General features: G+C 38.3%; 1 protein-coding gene across 1 annotated transcript in view; it reads right to left on the bottom strand.

Moving 5' to 3' along the window:
- Window positions 1–1,783: 1,783 nt before the first annotated feature.
- Window positions 1,784–20,265, bottom strand: part of rab23 (RAB23, member RAS oncogene family) — a 30,136-nt gene continuing 11,654 nt past the window's right edge. The window contains exons 4-7 of the mRNA XM_057849042.1: window positions 16,381–16,537; window positions 16,208–16,290; window positions 9,367–9,459; window positions 1,784–9,290 (exon numbers count right to left, since the gene is read on the bottom strand). Coding sequence (XP_057705025.1) covers window positions 9,157–9,290; window positions 9,367–9,459; window positions 16,208–16,290; window positions 16,381–16,537 — 467 coding nt within the window. The 3' untranslated portion in view covers window positions 1,784–9,156. The remainder of the gene's footprint in view (window positions 9,291–9,366; window positions 9,460–16,207; window positions 16,291–16,380; window positions 16,538–20,265) is intronic.

The following is a 20,265-nucleotide window of genomic DNA, read 5'->3' on the forward strand; positions in this document are numbered from 1 at the left end:
AAATAAATTTCACAAATAAATTGCACACGAATATCCAAAGCGCTCTGCAGCAACAACAAACAATAATATGGCTACAATGCTAACTAAGTTCTCCATGGTCTAAATCTGTAGCTAACTTTTCCTCGCTGGGCACAATTATAAACTATCATAATCATCTTCATCTTCGACCTCTATAGAATTTTAGAAAATTTCGCTGTTATTGTATAGAAAAAAAAAATCGCCAATTCATTTCTGCACCATGTTAACGCCTCCTCTGTCAACAGTTAACTTTTCCGTTCCAATAGCGCCTTATCCAACTTGACCTGGTAGCAATAGAGATGCCAAACAAAAAAAACTTTTTGAACATATAGATTTAACCCCCAGAGTTAATTGTTTCAATGTTTTATTTACAGTTGTGGTCAAAAGTTTACATACACTTGTGAAGAACATAATGTCATGGCTCTCTTGAGTTTCCAGTTATTTCTACAACTCTGATTTTTCTCCGATAGAGTGATTGGAACAGATACTTCTTTGTCACAAAAAAACATTCATGAAGTTTGGTTCTTTTATGACTTTATTATGGGTGAACAGAAAAAAGTGATCAAATCTGCTGGGTCAAAAATATACATACAGCAGCGCTAATATTTGGTAACATGTCCCTTGGCCATTTTCACTTCAATTAGGCGCTTTTGGTAGCCATCCACAAGCTTCTGGTTGAATCTTTGACCACTCCTCTTGACAGAATTGGTGCAGTTCAGTTAAATTTGATGGCTTTCTGATATGGACTTGTTTCTTCAGCATTGTCCACAAGTTGTCAATGGGGTTCAAGTCAGGACTTTGGGAAGGCCATTCGAAAACCTTAATTCTAGCCTGATTTAGCCATTCCATTACCACTTTTGATATGTGTTTGGGGTCATTGTCCTGTTGGAACACCCAACTGCGCCCAAGACCCAATCTTCGGGCTGATGACGTTAGGTTATCTTGAAGAATTTGAAGGTAATCCTCCTTCTTCATTATCCCATTTACTCTCTGTAAAGCACCACTTCCATTGGCAGCAAAACAGCCCCACAGCATAATACTACCACCACCGTGCTTGACAGTAGGCATGGTTTACTTGGGGTTAAAGGCCTCACCTTTTCTCCTCCAAACATTGCTGGGCATTGTGGCCAAAGAGCTCGATTTTTGTTTCGTCTGACCACAGAACTTTCCTCCAGAAGGTCTTATCTTTGTCCATGTGATCAGCAGCAAAGTTCGAGCCTTAAGGTGCCGCTTTTGGAGCAAGGGCTTCCTTCTTGCACGGCAGCCTCTCAGTCCATGGAGATGCAAAACACGCTTGGTGGACACTGACACCTGTGTTCCAGCAGCTTCTAATTCTTGGCAGATCTGTTTTTTGGTGATTCTCGGTTGAATCTTCACCCTCCTGACCAATTTTCTCTCAGCAGCAGATGATAGCTTGCGTTTTCTTCCTGATTGTGGCAGTGACAAAACAGTGCCATGCACTTTATACTTACAAACAATTGTTTGCACTGTTGCTGTTGGGATCTGCAGCTGCTTTGAAATGGCTCCAAGTGACTTTCCTGACTTGTTCAAGTCAATGATTCACTTTTTCAGATCCATGTATGTATATTTTTGACCCAGCAGATTTGATCACTTTTTCTGTTAACCCATAATAAAGTCATAAAAGAACCAAACTTCATGAATGTTTTTTGTGACAAAGAAGTATCTGTTCCAATCACTATCGGAGAAAAATCAGAGTTGTAGAAATAACTTGAAACTCAAGAGAGTCATGACATTATGTTCTTCACAAGTGTATGTAAACTTTTGACCACAACTGTATTAATTTTTAAGAAAAAAAAAATTCCACCCAACACCAGGAGGTGCTGCAGAAGCCTCAGCACCCCACTTCTCACGCCACTAATCCCAATTAAAGACAACCATACAGTCTATGCAACCAGCCGTTACTCTCTGTGGGGTGTAAACACACCTCATTAGCTCGCTCGCTCCCGCATGAACGCGCACAACCTGATTACTGCTGCTGATTGATTGTCAGTATCTCAGTACCAATTGAAGACTTTATTATAGAGTATTGTGCCATGCCCATTTTTGGCAATGTTTGTGTGGTCCAAATATTACTTTGAACAATGACAAAGGGTACCTGTTGACCACCTTATCAGAAACATTCTCACCACCTGAAATTCAAAGAACACGCGAAGGACAAAGAGACAAAGTAGCCTCCTTCAACACCACTTAGCGTTATACTACAAGAAGACATGTTTCTGAAACCCCCAGCACCCGGGCGAGCACCAGGGAAAAAAGACCACTCAAGAAAGAGAAAATCACCGGAGGAGTTAAGGGAAAGCGAAATCCAATATGAAAAGGGAGAGAAACTTTCAGACCCAGTGGTGAGAACGCTGGAACTGGCTTGGCTACAATTAGACAAAAAACAAGGGTTACTGTCATGTGTGCAGATCAATGCCCACATATGCAGACAAGTTAGAGAAAAGGTAACGAGAATTAAACCTATAATATGAACATAAAGTGATATTTTATCCGCGTGACCACAGAGAAAATATTTTCGTCATAACGACGGTCTAACTTGAAAATCGTTAGCCAAAATTGTGTGATGTGATTATAGAATTGGAATAGGATTCATTGTGCCAGATTCATGTTTTTGCACCGTTTTGCTCCACTTTTCATTAAATCTACCTAAAAAAATGTTATTCAAGCAAATTGTTCTTTTTTTGTGATTATTGGGATCATTAACTGACACATTGACCTGGGCCAGTGGTTTTGAAAGCGGGGCCAGTAAACTTCAAAAGTTACCCTTATTGTCTACCCCTGCAATACGCATGCATATGTAATTCGCCAATGTAATATATATAGATTCATTTAAATACAACTAAAATGGAAGTTTAAGGATGATTTCACATTACGTTCTATATCAGAGGATACTTTTCTACTACACCTTGTTACTTTGTGCTTTTTAGAGCAACATACAAGCAAAAACAATCGCCAATTTTCAAACGCACACCTTGATGTCCAAATTAACAACAGCGTTACAAAAGGCTGCCAACCAAAAAATATACAGTTATTTCTTACTATGGTAGGTAAGTTAGGCAACATGTACGTATATACAAATTAATAATGCACATTGTTATGGGCTACTTAAAGTACCGAAGTTAACATAATGTGAATATAATGTACATCATAGGCGGAGTTTGACTTTTGTGTGGGGTGGGGGGGGCATACAGGAAGAACGAACTAAAACATGCCTTAAGAAAATACTTCAGCAGTAAAATTACCTCAAAAAATATATATAAATATATTTTACATTAGGGTTAATCTTTGAGTTAGTGGGAGTTAGTCGGTGGAGTTGATTTCAACAACTTCCGTGCAGTTTGTCAGTTATTTGTTTGTTTCAGGGTTCCGGAGTGGCTGAGCTAGCGCGAATCAATGGTGCCTGCCAATAAGAAACGATATTAACAGATCTAACATCGTCAAATAAATTCAAAATTCAGATTACTGTTCGAAATACCCAGGCGGGTTAATTTCATTCTGCAGGACTATTTTTTTTTAAATGCATAATGCGACCTCAATAGAGAGGAGTGCTTTGGCCTCTTGTGCTCAGTCTGCCAGGGAGTCAGTTTCATTCCCACGAAAAAAAAAAAAAATCAGCGGTGAAAAACACCGATTTGATTTCACTCCGCCCTGCTTGCCTAGCCAGCCTGCTCCCTGCATAGCTACTGGATTACAAATGTTGCTGTTCATACTACAATTATTGACATGCAATGATAAGTTTTAACAACTTTATCCTGAAAACATAGCCAATGCTATGGATTGCATGTGTCATCGGTTATTCTCATGTGTGCATATATCATTTTTTATTGGAATACAAGCAGGAACCATTGACTCGCGCTATCTTAGCCATTCCGGATTCCTGAAACTAAGGCTACGTCTGCACTAGGACAGATAATTTTCTCCAGGGATTTTTCGCTGACTATTTTTATACCTGTCTACTTACTCGGGATGTTACAATTGATGCTCAGTTGCACTCTCACCACTAGGAAAATAACAAATAGAAGCATATGGTGTGGCACTGCGCATATTTCCTGAAAGCCGCAACCAGGAGTGCTTGTGCACAGCAGTGGCAATCCTGGAAGTGGCGACAGTTTTGACAGGCAGAAATGTCATGGAAAAATCGCGCGCCTCTTTGACAGGGGGTACCACGCAGGTCACTTATGGGGTTTAATTTTCCTCTACACATTTTTATATACTCATGTTCGGTCGGCATAGAGTTAGGAGGGGCCGAACCCATAGCTGGCTGATCGGAGAGAACGCGAACACGGGAGACGAGCTCTGTAAAAAATGCTCATCTCCGCGTTATCCGCGATGGGAGGACCACAAATAGGCACTGAAATGAAGCATATTATTGAGACGTAGTTCGAAGGTTCAAGAAAATGTGTGGAAAAGAGGAGCAGGAATACCATGTCGTGATCTGGTATACCTCTATTGTTTACCATGCTGTCATGCTGCACTAAAAATGGAGACGACATGACGTCACTTCCTTAGTATGATATCCGATCGTTGTACAGCAGGCCATAGTAGGTGGCGGGTAATGTTACCCACCTACATTATCCGTAAAACAACTAATCCAGATAATAGGCATACGAGTGTAGCCGACATGCCGTACATTCATTCATTCATTTTCCATGCCGCTTTTTCAGTCCAACTAATTACACGTTTAAGACCACTATCCGTCCTAGTGTAGATGTAACCTAACAAATACCGTATTGGCCCGAATATAAGACTGTGTTTTTTGCATTGAAATAAGACTGAAAAAGTGGGGGTCGTCTTATATTTGCTGTCTAGACGTTATACCCATTCAAGACGCTAGATGGCGGCAGATATCATTGAAGCGATGTTCTGTCATGACAGATCTCAGCTACTCTCAAGTTTAACCAGTTTGCATTATTTTATTGCAATGTTTTTCCTTATTCAGATTTGTTTCAAGACTACAGTTACAGTTAGACTTCACTTTGATGATTAATGCAGTTATTGCAATTTTGTTGTGTTACATTTAAAAAACCAGAAGCCATTTATTTACGAATGTGATTGCACTTTAGTTTACATATTTAAATGTTCAGATATTAAGATCTGAATGAGGCAAAATAACATGCTTTTTTTCCCCTCAAATATATTGTTAAAATCATTTGTTTCAGGTGTGCTGTAATTATTTTCTGTATAAAAAATAATTTGGTGTTCAAAAAGTCTGTTTTCAAACTTGAGTCTTGAAAAAGAGGCAGTCGTTTTATAATCAGGGCCGTTTTATATTCAGGCCAATACGGTAACTAACAAACTGGACAGAATTTGTTGAATTCAACTCTACCGACTAATCACACCCCGCTAACTCGAAGACAAAGCTTTATGTCAAAATTGTTTAACTTCCCTTTTAAATTCATTTGTAGGAAAGTCAATTACATGCAATGACATTTTTCGGACACTAGAGGTGGCACTGCTCCCCCCACAATCTCCGCCTATGATGTACGTCAATTTTCAAAGTTTTTGAGAGGACAGTCAAGGACACGTAAAATCCATTTGGTTATATGTTAGCACGAATAATTGTTTGAAGCTTACGTACATTCAAACTTCGGCTGTTTTAAGACAGTAAATAATTGGCACCAGAAAGCCATCACTCAAAATATCACTCAACACTTTTGTGATTTGTATAAAAATACAGTTCACTGAATTCATTACAGTTACATCAAACCAACAACTTAGAGAGGGGTTTAAAGTAATCATTTTTTCCTGTATGATACAAAGATGTGCTGCCGAAATGTTAATGTGCATATGCAATAAAATATGAATACAGTGGTACCTCTACATACGGATTTAATTCATTCCAGGACCTTGTTTGTAAGTCGAGATGGTCGTATGTAGAGCATGATTTTCTCATAAGAATACATTATAATTCCATTAATTCGTTCCACAGCCCCAATACCTACACTAAATCCTTAATAAATACTGCTGGTACGATTACAAATAGCAATTACAAATAGCAAAACAAATACATTTTAAATTCAGAATAATTATATTATAATAATTATGTAACGAATCGGGTTCTAATTTGGTGGTTGTGTTTTGCATGCTGTTCCTGAACGCCCCGTCTGACTGACGACAGAGTAAAAGAGGTGCGATATAGTTTTTACTTTCACTTTTCATGTTCTTTTGTTGTTGGCGTCGGCTATGGCGGCGGACAGTAGCCGTGTTGTGCTGCACAAGTTCTGAAACAAAAAATTAAAAAACAGACGAAGCCGGCGCCTTCCTTGCCGATGTTACAACAATAAAAATTGTCACCTTAACTTATAAGGTGCTTTTAACTGATGTGCGCATAAGTGTGGGCATTGGTAGACGTTTCACCGTGTAGGATATTTTGGCAGAACACCGGTGTTCTGTCAAATTTTGCTCCCGTAGCTTTTATGGTGGTGAATAAGTACACTTACATTAAATTGGGCTCTCAATGTTATTCAAAGGCGCTAAATAAACAAGCTACTGTACATCTTAACCCCTTCAGACCAGAGCATGCTGCTGAAGGTCATTACGTGGTCGCGTCTCTAAACCAATAAATACACTGAATTATTTGCTACTGCCACTTCTGGGAGATAATTGGACGAAACTTTACCCACCGAAATCAAATCATGAGGTTTAGCACGCCCGCTTTGCTATTTTTGGCTCTTTGAAAACGCAACTTGAAAAAGGATAACGTAAAGTGCTCATTTCTCATCAAAAACACATGAACATTAACATTAAAAATAACCAATAAAAGCGTGAAATATCCCTGGCCAAAAAATTGCACTGTGTTCTGGTGTATGAGTGGAGTAAAAATCAGCGCAGATTTTTTTTTTTTTTTTTTTGCCCAGCAGAAAAAATGCAGGTCTGAAGGGGTTAAATATACATGTTTAACACAAAAACGGCTTAAATAAATGCTTAACGGCACGGAGTTAACAGTGACAGATTGGCATGCAGTCGAGTTGTGCGCAGCCACATGGTAGGATGTGTGTGAGGAGAACTTTCCTTTGTGTGCGTCAATGACCAAATGTAAGTAGATACTGTAGTTCTGTCTTTATAGACCGTTTGTGGCATTTACTTTGGACCTGCTGCATTCATGGCCATTTGTAATGCATGAGCACAACCGCAAACTATGCAACTACGCAAATTATGATTGGGTGCAAAACCTGACAGAACGCCGGACGTATTGTCAAGCTAGTTGACTGACGCACACACCACGCTCATATTTTTATCATTTCCATCTTGATTTCAATAATAAGCATCACCTTTTTTCGTTTTACACCACCTGCACAAACCTTCTTGGGACCCAAGTTGATTTCTCTCACAAGAAAATAGGCCGTGTGTCCTTCTTGCGGGAAAACCAAGGGCGTAGGTTTGGTTTCAACATTGGTAGGGACGATATTATTGTGATGCACATAATGCAAACAATGATCCAAAAAAGGGACAACTAGCTTGACTTCATTGTTCCTTGTGGAGGCTGGCCTGACCGCAGTAATTTTGACGGTTGCAGGTCGGACTTTCAGTAGCAAAATTAGTGGTGTTTTCCCCCACCTCCACAACATTAACGTCTTTTTACATGACTGACATTGGCTGCTGCTGGCCGAAAAAAAACTTCTAATATCCCTCCTCTCCAAAGGTGGTATGTTGTCGACATGAATCTGTCGGGGTTGTAACCGTGTCTCTGTGTGTGTGTGTTTGTGGCGGGACGGGGGGATTCAAGTCATCAACCAACCAAATGTTCGTTTGAGGGGCAAAAAATGGACCGGTGCTCTGTCAAAATCTCCTCCATCGGCGAAACGTCCTACATGAGTTCCATCGGCGAAACGTCCTACATGAGTCGAATTTGACACCCAAACTACTACCGTGCGCTCTCAACTGTTTTGTTTAGACGCATACAGGCAGATCGTACTAAAAAAATGCCCTAAAAAATACTAAAATGTAGTATATGTATAGAATACATATAGTATATATCAAATAAGGACCGTTTAAATACGCTACTTGACTAATGTGGTCAACTGCTTCAAAGCTCACACAAAAAAACCCACAATGGTTTAACATATGAGAGGGTAATATAAGCAAAAAGTATTTTTGAGGAAATAAAAAGGTACTAAAAACAAAAATAGTGAGTACTCGCCCCTTATAATCGATGTGCGCATGTGTGCGGATGCTTGTGCAAGCGCGCTGAGCATTGTGTGGATGTTTCGCCGCGTAGTAAGGAATTGCCAAACACTTGCACATTCAGCAAGTGAAAAGGGAAGATGTAAGTCTGAACCTATTGAAAATAATTCACTTAATAATGGTAGGGTCTATTCTATCTTTAAAACATATGGTAAGACAATCTAAATTACCTTGAACTCTTTATATAAGGAAATAAGGTTGCTTAAAAGTTGGTGGGGACAATTTGAGCATCCTGAAAAGTTGCTAGTGTTATGTCCCTACCGTCCCTATGCAAACCTACGCCTTTGGGGAAAACAATGAAATTGCGACACTGTCATAAATTGTCGTATTTCGAGCATGTTGTCATATGTCGGAACAAATGACGAGTCAAATTTTACGTCAGATGTCGAAAGGATCGTATGTCGACGTACCACTGTAATTCCAATTAAATGCATGACTTCAATAGAACTTGGAACGCATGGTCGTATTTATATATCCTTATGCATTAATTATAGAAGAGGAAAAAATGCAGTTGCACGATTAAGAGTATGCATGATTAAGAGTAGGCCTATAATGGTTGCTGTATACTTCATCGTGAAAATGATAAATGAGAGTAATCAAATTGTCAAAGCTTTCACAATATATGTAAAAAATTATGACGAATGGCCTGTGATAAGATTAGAATTGTGTGAAAATACAACTTTTGCACCCCAAAAAATCTCTGTGGCAGTAAGCATGACAAACTATACAGTATGTGTACAGTAAGTACAGTGTGAAGAGAAGTGATGACATTGTGCAGATTATAGATATGAAACCCATCCATCAATGTGGGTAGGTGAAGATATTAAATGTCAGGTTAGTGTAACAAGGTGATTTTCAGTCTTTGCACTTTGGTTTCTATCTGAGGCTACCTGTGGATGTTCGGCCCAAAAAACAAAAACAAAGGTGTTTGTCTTAGAGGAGGCTGCAGCTGCCAAATGGGTTTCTCCTTTTCTTGGTCCTTTGTTTGTTTGGTCGCAGTGTGATGATTTCTCTGCCGTTGCTGGAACTCTGGCTGCTTTGATTACTACTTGTGGTATTAAAAACTCCTGTGAGATAAAGCGGCATGTCATGTTGAAAAAGGAAATTAAAAAAAAAAAGAACATTAACGATAATGTTTCTTACCTATTTTATTGCTTGTTGAGTGTACTGCTTCTGTCTCTTCTGCTGTTTGCTGTTTGAGTTGTTGAAGATACTTCTCAGCTAAGTATTTAAACACTGAAAACCAAATATCAATCCCCAAAATGTACAGAATTAATGCACCACAATGACGATCAAAATGTTTGATTTTTTAAATTTTTTTAATTTTTAGGTTTGAAATTTATGATAATTTTTTTCCGGAAAATGACGTGTGTTTTGATCTCTTCTCAGGCGATTCTTTATTTTTGACAGGTATATTTTACTTTAGTTTCAGAAATATGTTAAAATGTCACCATGTACACAGTTTGCATGTACCTTTTGCAGTGTATTGAAATAAAGAGAAACATAATCTGGTTAACCTCTCAAAGTGTTTTTTTTTTTTTTGAGGCACGAGTTGAATTCCTTCCGTGACAACGCGCAAAGCTTAGTCTTGGAAATGCCAGTTCAAGCCTCTTACACAAATGTTTTTCATGAGAATTTAGTATGCATAAATATTCTACTTAAAAATAACATACTGTATTACTATTAGGGTTGGGCATCAAGTATCGAGCACCGATGGGACAAGGTTCTAACACTCAGGTTCTCCCGGAACCGTTCGAATTTTTAAATTTCGATTTTATATTTCGATGCACTGACCGCCGAGCGGGAAAAAAAGCTGCTGAAAACCACGAAAAAGCCACAAGAAGCGCGTGTTTGTGCATTGCAACTTGATTACAACCATGGACACAACTTGGCTTAACTTTACAAAAAAAAATGAGCAGTCAGCTCAGTGCAACATATGCAACACAACTATATCATGCAAACTGGTGGCTGCACGACCAATTATGCACGACCGGCTTAATGGAACACAAGTGCCAAGTGCATAGCGAGCTGAGTGCTACGTAGTTGACACGCTGCGCCGTCAGAACCAGGTAAGTAAAACAATACATTACGTCAATTTTCTGCTGTCCCAGCAACTCGACCCCGGATTAAGCAGTAGATGATGGATGGATGGATGGAACACTATGAGAATAAATCGTATTACTACGTCGAGCTATGGTCGATATCACATGTATAGAACTAAATGCGAAATGACAGACTCGGCGACGTTAGAACATATAAAGAGAACTAGATGCGAAATGAAAGGCTCGCTGGCACTAGTAAACAGCCGAATCTTAAAGCAGTAGACGCCTCCGTTAAAATCAACAGTATTATGGAATCTGTTGTGTTGCTTATTTAGAAAGAAGCAGCCATATGAAGAATTCGATTACTTTTTTAATGAACTCGTAGCAGTGAAAACATAGCATCACATCACAAGGCATCCTAGCCAGACCTTCTCATCTCTTCTTCTCCGCATTATACATACACACTCCTACAGCGCCACTCACTGGCCTAAATGGTATTGTATTGTCACAATGTAAACATTGCATGTGTCTGTAAACACAACAGAATCGGTTTTACAAATACGGAAACCTCATTATTTTGACTCATCTACATCAAATTATAATCAATAGAAGAATTTATACAACCGCTTCATCGTAGTAGCTCCAAGCTGAGGTACATGAATGGCAAAAGAATATAAGTAAATGTTTTCTCCATGAGCTTTTGAAAAATAAACATCTTTGTTCTTTTTTTTTTTCCAAAAAAATAAACATCTTTGTGAAAGTGCACTCCTGTGGAAAGAAACTTCACCACATTTGAGTTCAAAGATTGATATTTAAATATGGCGGAAAAAACACTCAGGTGACCTGCAGTTCCGCTCTGAGACCCCCAATTTAGCCAAATTTCAAAATTGTCCTATATGTAGCATGTATCACCGAGTGTCAAGACAAAGCTGGATTTTTTTTTTTTTTTTATGGGTGAAACATGGTAATATAACAAGGGTCGCAATGCAGAAATCGCAGACATCAAGGAGTGGTCAAGATGTTCTTTTTCATATATTTAGTATTTACCCTTTTAAATTTTGTTTTTCAATTTTTCTTTGTTCGGATCGATTATTTATCATCTTACATATCGGAGAAAATGCGACAGTAACAAAAAAAATGCAATTAAGCAATAATTATGAGGTGGATATCTGTGACTTTTTTACAGACGCCATTTTTTTCATTGTGACGTCATTTGTTTAAAAGTTTAAAATATGTGAGTAAGTTTTTATTTTTATTTTTAAATGAAATATTAGACATCAATTAATGATTCAAAGCTAAAAATGACAGACATTTTTAATAATAAATATAATTAATTACCTTTGTTTTATGGCTGGGCTGAAACAAAAGCGGTTACTCTACGTCTGTAAACGGGGGTTTCCATGGTTAAACGGACTAATTAAAAATAGTTCGGGGGCTTCATGCGCTATGAATCTACTATGGCAGCATATAGACATATTGGTCTATCAAACACAACAGTTGTTATGGCTTAAAATACAGCCGTTTCTTTTAAAGAGGAGTGCAAGAGCAGAAACTGCTTTTTCAGTCTTGTCTGTGTTTTCCACCATATATACGAGGGGCATTGAAAATGTAATGCACTCAAGTGCATTGCTCCAACAGGATTTTGTTTATATTTATATATAGGATCTTGTTTATATTTGGCACAAACATGATAGGACACACCTTCTTGCAATTGTTATGTGTGTTTTTCTTATTTTTAGATTTTTAAAGCTTAAACTAGCTTCCAAAATGGCTGCCCCTCTTGAAGCTCTTGAAGAAACAAAGAGCTGTAATAGAATTCCTTGTTGCAGAGGGAGAAACCCCTCTGAGGATTCACAACCGGCTGGAAAATGTCTACAAGGATGATACCATAGACTATAGTACTTTAAAAAGATGGGTGCTGCGATTTAAAAACAGTACTGACGACCACGAAGAGGTGGGTAAAGCCAGCATAGCCGATAAGCCCAAGAAGTTTAAGGCCCAAAAATCAGCTGGCAAAATTATGGCCACCGTTTTTTGGGATTCTCAAGGTGTAATCATTGTGGATTTTTTGCCGAAGGGTGAAACCATTAACACTGAGGTATACATTGGAAGCTCAAAGCAAAAATTTGACGTGTTCGGCCCAACTTGGACACGACAAATGTGCTCCTCTAGCATGACAATGCATGTCCTCACATAAGCATCAGGACCATGGAGGTCATCACTTCATTTGGATGGACTGTGATACCACATCCGCCATATTCTCCCAATTTGGCACTGTCAGACCACCACCTCTTTGGTCCAATGAAAGAAGGACTCCGGGGCAACCGATATGGCAATGACGAAGTGAAAACTGCTGTCAAGAATTGGTTTAGAGATCAACCGGCTGAGTTCTACAGCACTGGTATATATGTTCATAGGTGGACTGTAGCTCTTGAGAGAGGTGGAGACTATGTGGAGAAGTAAAAATGTAATCCTCACACTTTCACAAGAAAGAAGAGGTCACCCTGGAGAAATGCCATACTAGCTATAAAACAAAAGCAAGTTTGTAGACGAGCAGAACGCAGATGGCGAAAAAACAAACTCCTAGTTTTTTATGATATCTACAAAGAGAGTCTTCGCAAATACAACCAGGAACTGAAAAATGCTAGACAATCATATTTTTCAGAGATCATTAGTAGAAACACCCACAATACTCGCACACTATTTTCTGTTGTTGACAAACTGACAAACCCACAAGCATCAATACCTCAGGAATTGGCATCTGAGGTGTCCTGTAATAATTTCGCAGCATTTTTTACACACAAAGTACTAATGATTAGACAGACTGTGTGCAACTCCGGATTAACAAATGTTACACTAAATGCCTCCCAACATGTCCCCCACGTCAATCTTAGACAGTTTAGCCTCTTGGACTATGCCACTTTAACAGAAATTGTGTCGAAACTAAAGCCCACAACATGCTGCCTTGACATCCTTCCTTCAAACTTTTTCAAAACTGTTTTTCATTGCATAGCCCCAGACATACTTCAGATTATAAATACTTCCCTCCAAACAGGAGAGTTTCCTCAGACTTTAAAAACTGCAGTAATAAAACCTCTCCTAAAAAAACCTAATCTGGATGCCTCAACCATTAGTAATTACAGGCCAATATCAAATCTGACATTCCTGGGGAAAATTATCGAAAGGGTTGTGTTTGAACAGATCCAGACTTTTATGATCCAAAACAATCTTTTTGACTCATTTCAGTCTGGATTTCGGCCACAACACAGCACCGAGACCGTGCTTATCAAAGTCCTAAATGATATTCGTCGGAATACCGATGCAGGCAAATCATCTGTTCTGCTACTATTGGATCTCAGCGCCGCATTTGACACGGTTGATCACAACATACTACTCAGCAGATTGGAACAGTGGGTAGGGCTTACTGACACTATTCTTCAGTGGTTCACATCCTATTTACATGATAGGGATTTCTTTGTGTCAGTCGGAAATTATCAGTCAGAACGAACCAAATTCACGTGTGGAGTCCCTCAAGGGTCAATTCTTGGACCACTCTTATTTAACATCTATATGCTTCCGTTAGCTCAGATAATGGAACAGTATGACATCTCCTATCACGCCTATGCAGATGACACACAACTGTACATTTCTGTGTCCCCACATGATTATAGTCCCTTAGTCTCCCTGAGTAAATGCATTCATCAAATCAATGAATGGATGTGCCAGAATTTTCTCCAGTTAAATGTGGAGAAAACAGAGGTGATCATTTTTGGGCCAAAAAAGGAAAGGTCAAAGATAAGCAGCCAACTTAGCACAATGTCACTTACAGCTACAAATCAAGTCAGAAACCTTGGCGTAATTATTGACTCAGACCTAAAATTTGATAGCCATCTAAAGTCCGTCACTAAATCCGCTTATTACCACCTAAAAAATATAACCAGAATTAAGGGGCTTCTGACTCAACAAGACATGGAAAAACTTATGCATGCATTCGTTTTCAGCAGATTGGACTACTGCAACGGTATATTTACAGGTCTTGATAAAAAATCAGTCAGGAAGCTGCAGCTAGTACAGAATGCTGCAGCCAGAGTCCTCACAAATACAAGGAAGCTGGACCACATTACACCGGTTTTGAAATCGCTACACTGGCTTCCAGTGAGTCAAAGGATAGACTATAAAATACTACTGCTCGTCTACAAAACACTTAATGGCCTTGGACCAAAATACATGCTTGACTTGTTAGATTCCTATGAGACATCTAGACCCTTAAGGTCGTCTGGAACGGGTCTTCTGCATGTTCCAAGAACAAGAACCAAGCAGGGTGAGGCAGCATTTAGTTATTATGCTCCTCACCTCTGGAACAAGTTACCCGAAGGTCTGAAGTATGCTCAAACCGTTAGCTCATTTAAATCAGGGCTAAAAACGCTTTTGTTTAGCACTGCATATCCATAACTGTCTATATATTTCAATCTACCTGCCTTCTATTCCTCTTGTGCTTATCTCCATTGCTGATTTCAATGATTATTATTAGTAGTAGTTTTTGCTTTATTTCTATTTTTGTTTTATATTTATTTATTTATTTTTATTCTGTGATTAAATGCGGTCTTTTGTCTTGGTTTTTACGTCGTGTTGATTTAAATGTGATTTTTATGGTTTTCATGTGATGTAAAGCACTTTGAATTGCCTTGTGTTGAATTGTGCTATATAAATAAATTTGCCTTGCCTTGCCTTGCCTTGCCTTGTACCTTTCTTTTGATGTGTAATACATGTTCCTATTATAATTTGTTTGTACATAATAAAGTTGGGTGCATTACTTTCTGAATACCCCTCGTATTTTATATTTATATAGTTAAACTGCAAGAGAACTTCATATAATTCATATATTTCATATTAATCGTATTAATAATAATAATAATACATTTTAAATTCATATAAAATAATAATAATAAATGTTTAATTCATATAATCCACAAAAAAAAAAATCGAGAAGTTTAGACATTAATATAAACTAATACATTTTTAAACTATAGATTTTTTTACCCTGTCTTTTTTTTTTTCTTTCTTTTGACCCTGCCTCCTAAAAGAATCAGAATCGAGAATCGTTCGGAACTGGAATTGAAACATGGAACCGGAATAGTTCAATTTCAAACGATGCCCAACCCTACTCACAGTCGACATGCACCTACGATGAAAATTTTGAGTCCTCCATGATTTCCAAGTAGGAGAACTTGCAAAATAGAAGGGTGTTCAAATACTTATTTTCTTCACTGTACTGTATATGTTATAATTTCAAGAATTTAGACAGTAAGGTGAAGAAGGTCCTAAACGATTAATCGGTTATCAAAATAGTCGATTAATTTGCTGATCGATTAGGTGTCGATTAATCGATTGATTGTTGCACCTCTAGTACAGACATTAAGATTTATTTTTCATGGGATGGCTTCATCCCCTCAACACATTAATAAAAGATTTTAGTAAGAGTTGTTTCCATTCTGCTTACTGCCGATTGTTCTGTACTTGTATCCCAGTTAAGAATGTTAAATACAGAAAACATTGCTTTTACAGTTGATTAATTGTTTATGATGGTGACAGGTAAGACATGGATTACAAATGTATCACATAATGTTTTCCACAACGAGTATGTCCCTGCATTTTAAGATTTGACTTGTCCTGCGGCAGGATTGTAGTAGGAGCCCGTAAGCAAAACAGATAGAGCCGGAAAAATTAGACAACAGAGTACAGTACAGTGCAATGCTAATTCTATAGTTCTGAAACTACAATCACAGTTTTAAAAAAAGTTATTAAAAAAATAAAATAAAATTTTGCTTAGCTTGTCAGGTAGTACTGAGCACTATGCACGCATATTGATTATGATTACATTGTGCATGACCGTGTGTTTGATAATTATCCATTTGAACAACAGGTATAGTTCAATTACTTACATTCTGTTACATTCAAGTCTTCTTTTACCGAAGCTCTATAAAATCTCAATTTAAGTCTTTTGGCCAAACCCTCCGCCTCCTCGCTGCAACAAAAATACACAGCATACAAGAATAGGAAGGAATCCAATTCAAAATGTTTACAAATGTCATTTAGTACATGAGAAACAACTTACTTTTTAACAACAGTTTCTTCCAGGAGGTCGATTTTATTCTGCACAAGAACTGTAGGAATATCTCCCACCTCTGCTTCAATCTTCTCCTTCCAGTTATCAATAGCCACAAATGAATCTCTGTCCGTGGTAGAGAACACCAGCACGCATGCTTGGGCGCCTGTAATATGAAACAAACCACCAAACCATATACATTTATTCTAAATCCAAATTGTCAGAGCAGGAGATTTGCTTGGTGGATTTAATAAACACCTACAGGACACCTGGCAAATAAATTAAAGATTTGAATTTTTAAGAAAAAATTGCCTGTACGGAGATAATGTGATTGGCACTCAGAATGACAATCAGCTGCATATTCATTGTTTACGAGAAATATTCCATGGAAACCCTATTTGCATTAGTTTGTCCTATTTCGGACATGACCTAAGACACAAGTGGATCTCAACTCAAGGATCGAAGAACAGATCCAGCCAGCCACATTATTTTTATTATTGTAAATCAAGTACATTAAAGTGCCTGTAACAGCATATAAAGAATCTTAAATAGCATTAATTATATGAATTAGAATCATATTTTGAGACGATTCGACTATATACAACAATTTGGCAAAGAGCAGATGATGAGAAATTAGTCTTTTAATCTGCCGTTTGGCCCCGCCTGCCATGATAGCACTCTAGCGTCCCCAGCTGGATGATGAAGTCGGGGGGCCAACGATTTCATCTGATTTAGAATTCAGCCCATTGAGGGGGAAGATTCAGAATGAGGAAAATGCCACAGAGAGCAGCAAAATGTCATGATTGTTTCAATCTCTCTACTCCAATATTTTTACAGAATATTGTTAGTATTTTGCTCCACTTGCTAAATAAATGGTATGGTCATGACAAATAACAGTCTTGTGCTGAATGGAATATGAAATATTTAAAATGCATTTATTCAGTACGACAGGGCAAAATTACTACACAATAAGGGATCTAATAATCAATTATTAGATGCATCGCGATTCAACGCGTCACGATTCTAATACGATTCATAAAGGTTCAAAAACGATGATTTTCCCTAATAACTTTATGACAGCCACTCGTAACGGAACGAAATTCAAGACTCGTCTGCTGCCCGGACATCTTTAATGGACACACGCGGCACGCACAACGTTATGATGGATGCTGCCGGTTGCTGAGCGAGAGATTTACTCCTTTTCAAAAGACTGGAAAATAAATTTGTGTATGAGACAGGCCGGTATGAGACAGGCGGTCGCGTTTTTGTGCACAAGTTATTTTTTAGAGCGAGAGGGGAAGAGAGATAGTTCGTTGCTCAGTTTTGCAGCAGTAGTATCAAGTCATGTCAAATGAAAAATGTCCTGAGTTTGTTGCTAAGACTCGTGTGTGTCTATAAGAGGTGAGTACACGAACCCTCTTGTACTTTATTGTTGTTGTTTTTGAGATGTTAACAGTTAGCGCCGAGCTAACGTGTATTTCATATGCAGAATGTGCAAAACCATGATTAAGTACAGCGGTAACACTACAAACATGCAAAATAGTACAGAAATCTGTGAAAACAAAGTGTATTGGTTAAAAGAAGTCTCATTTCTAAAGATACTTTGTTTCCAGAAAATGTGGAATTCATTCCACCTGTGTAAATTTTATTGTATTGTTAAGAGAAATAAGTATAGCCTTTAAAATGGTTAATGTTTTTGCACTTTCTTGTAATTAAAAAAAAAAAAAAAAAAAAAAAAAAAAACAGTTTCAGGGCAGCTTTTTGTGGAATGGGCATGTTTCCATCATTCCTGTTTAATCATTAAGATATTTTAAAATAAATAAGAGACATAAATTTGTTTGGCTACTTTATCAATTAGTAATGTACGATGCATCGATAATCGTGATAACCATGATCATCGTCAATACCATGATTATTATTATAAATGAATCGAATCGTCGGGTGCCAGAGATGGCACACCCCTTCTGCAATGTGGTCAAAACTGCCGAATTCATCCATTCCTGAACGGTATTTTATGCCACCAGAGTTAGTCCAGCTTTTGTCATTTCCCTGCTGCTTCGGAGACTTAGGAAAGAGCGTAAACAAAACAGGAGGCGTGTCAGCTAGCCGACATGCTAACCCGAACCGAGCAGCTTTTCCAAGTCTTATTCTCGCCTTTTGAAAATGAAAAATCACAAAAAACTACCCTGACTCATGTCACACACGGCGGCAGGGTTCATTGTCTTCACCGATCGGCCACACACACATCCAAGCGGTCCATTTCATTCAGGACCATAAAATATCGCGTGAAATATGAAATAAACCCACTTTTAGCTGTCATACGCACTTTAAGGCTATTCGATTAACCAAAACGGACTTTTCTAGTTAAAACGATGTTAAAAACGTCCAAATTCGGTTTTCAGACCTGCACCATTTTTTAGCTAAGCCGCCGTAGTCTCCTCTGCATTTCCACTTCCTCCCACGAGAGAGTGTCATCTTAAAACAACAACAACAAACATGGCTACTGAGGATTCTGCCCAGCCAACTTTGGACACAAATTGCATAACGCCTTGAGTAAGTTTAATGTCTCATAATGTACTTAAAGTATTGTTGTATATGTCGAAGGATTGCAGTGGATTGTCAAATAAAACATGCAGCCTTGAAACATTTAAAACTTCCTCATATACTTCGTCTGCAAACTTTCATGTACAATACAACAACAGACGGTAATATAGCGCCATGTCTGGCTGAGTGTATATTGCACTACACCACAAGTATGAAAGTATACAGTATGTGTGTGCGTGTCTGTCCCTGTTTCGTCATCCCGTCTAGATTGCTGCTACTAGATTACAGTAAACAAAAACATGTCATGTTGTTTTATATTTTCATACAATAACATATTTTGGCAAAATGCATAGGTCTACATTTGAAAATTGGATCTATATGCGCATATTTGTGTTTGTTTAGACAAGGTGATTGCCACCTTGCATATTGTTATTATTGATTGACAGTTATGAACTAATCATTAATTTATGTATTTGAGACGAGAGAAATATATATATCATCACCCTGAGCCTGGCTGTCTATCTACTTTACCTGACTGACTTAGGGCGCTTTCACACTAGACCAAGAGGACCAGGTTCAGGTTGGAGAGATACCTCGCAACAACACTTGCAAATGAGTTGTTGAGAAAGTTCACCATTCACATTACGAAAGTTCACCATTCACATTGCGCCAACCAAACTTTCCGACTAGTATCATGTGGACAAAAGGGGCATTCATTGATTAAGCAAATAGAAGAGGAAATACCTACCTCCTCAGAGGGGAGGGAGCATGGAGCATCACAGTGTGGTGCTGCGAAGCTGCACATAATGTAGCATAGCATTATTGTTACATGTTAAAGTGTTTTGTTTGTTTTTTATTACTGCCTTTCATTTTGCAATAATAATATAACCATGCATCAATGTGTCAATTTTTTGTCAACTGACTGTTTTGTGAAGCATAAGTTTGTATGCACGTAAGCTTGAATTAAAAAAAAAAAAAAAAAAAAAAAAAAAAAAAACTAATGTAGCATTGCATAGCAACTCGCTCGCTGCTCAGCCAGCGGTGGGGTACATCCCTCCCGACTCCAGCGAACTGGAGTAAATAAAAAATGCATAGGGGAAAATTAAACCACAAAAGGGAACCGTGTGGTACTCCAAGTCCCTCAGGCGGACAATCGCTCTCACTTTCGTGACTTTTTGGACTTTCAAATTGTCGTCACTTCCAGATGAGCAAGACTCACAAAACAGCCGCCCCGAGAGGCTCCGCCTGTTAGGGTTTGTTTCCTCCTAGTGTGGCTTGTCCCCGTAATTACCCATTGATTTCATCTGTTGTTACTGCCCCTGGTGTGTTGACCAATCTGCTGTCTCTTGT

This window comes from Corythoichthys intestinalis, chromosome 10 (assembly GCF_030265065.1).
Source record: "Corythoichthys intestinalis isolate RoL2023-P3 chromosome 10, ASM3026506v1, whole genome shotgun sequence".
In the NCBI taxonomy this organism is placed as follows: Eukaryota; Metazoa; Chordata; class Actinopteri; order Syngnathiformes; family Syngnathidae; genus Corythoichthys; species Corythoichthys intestinalis.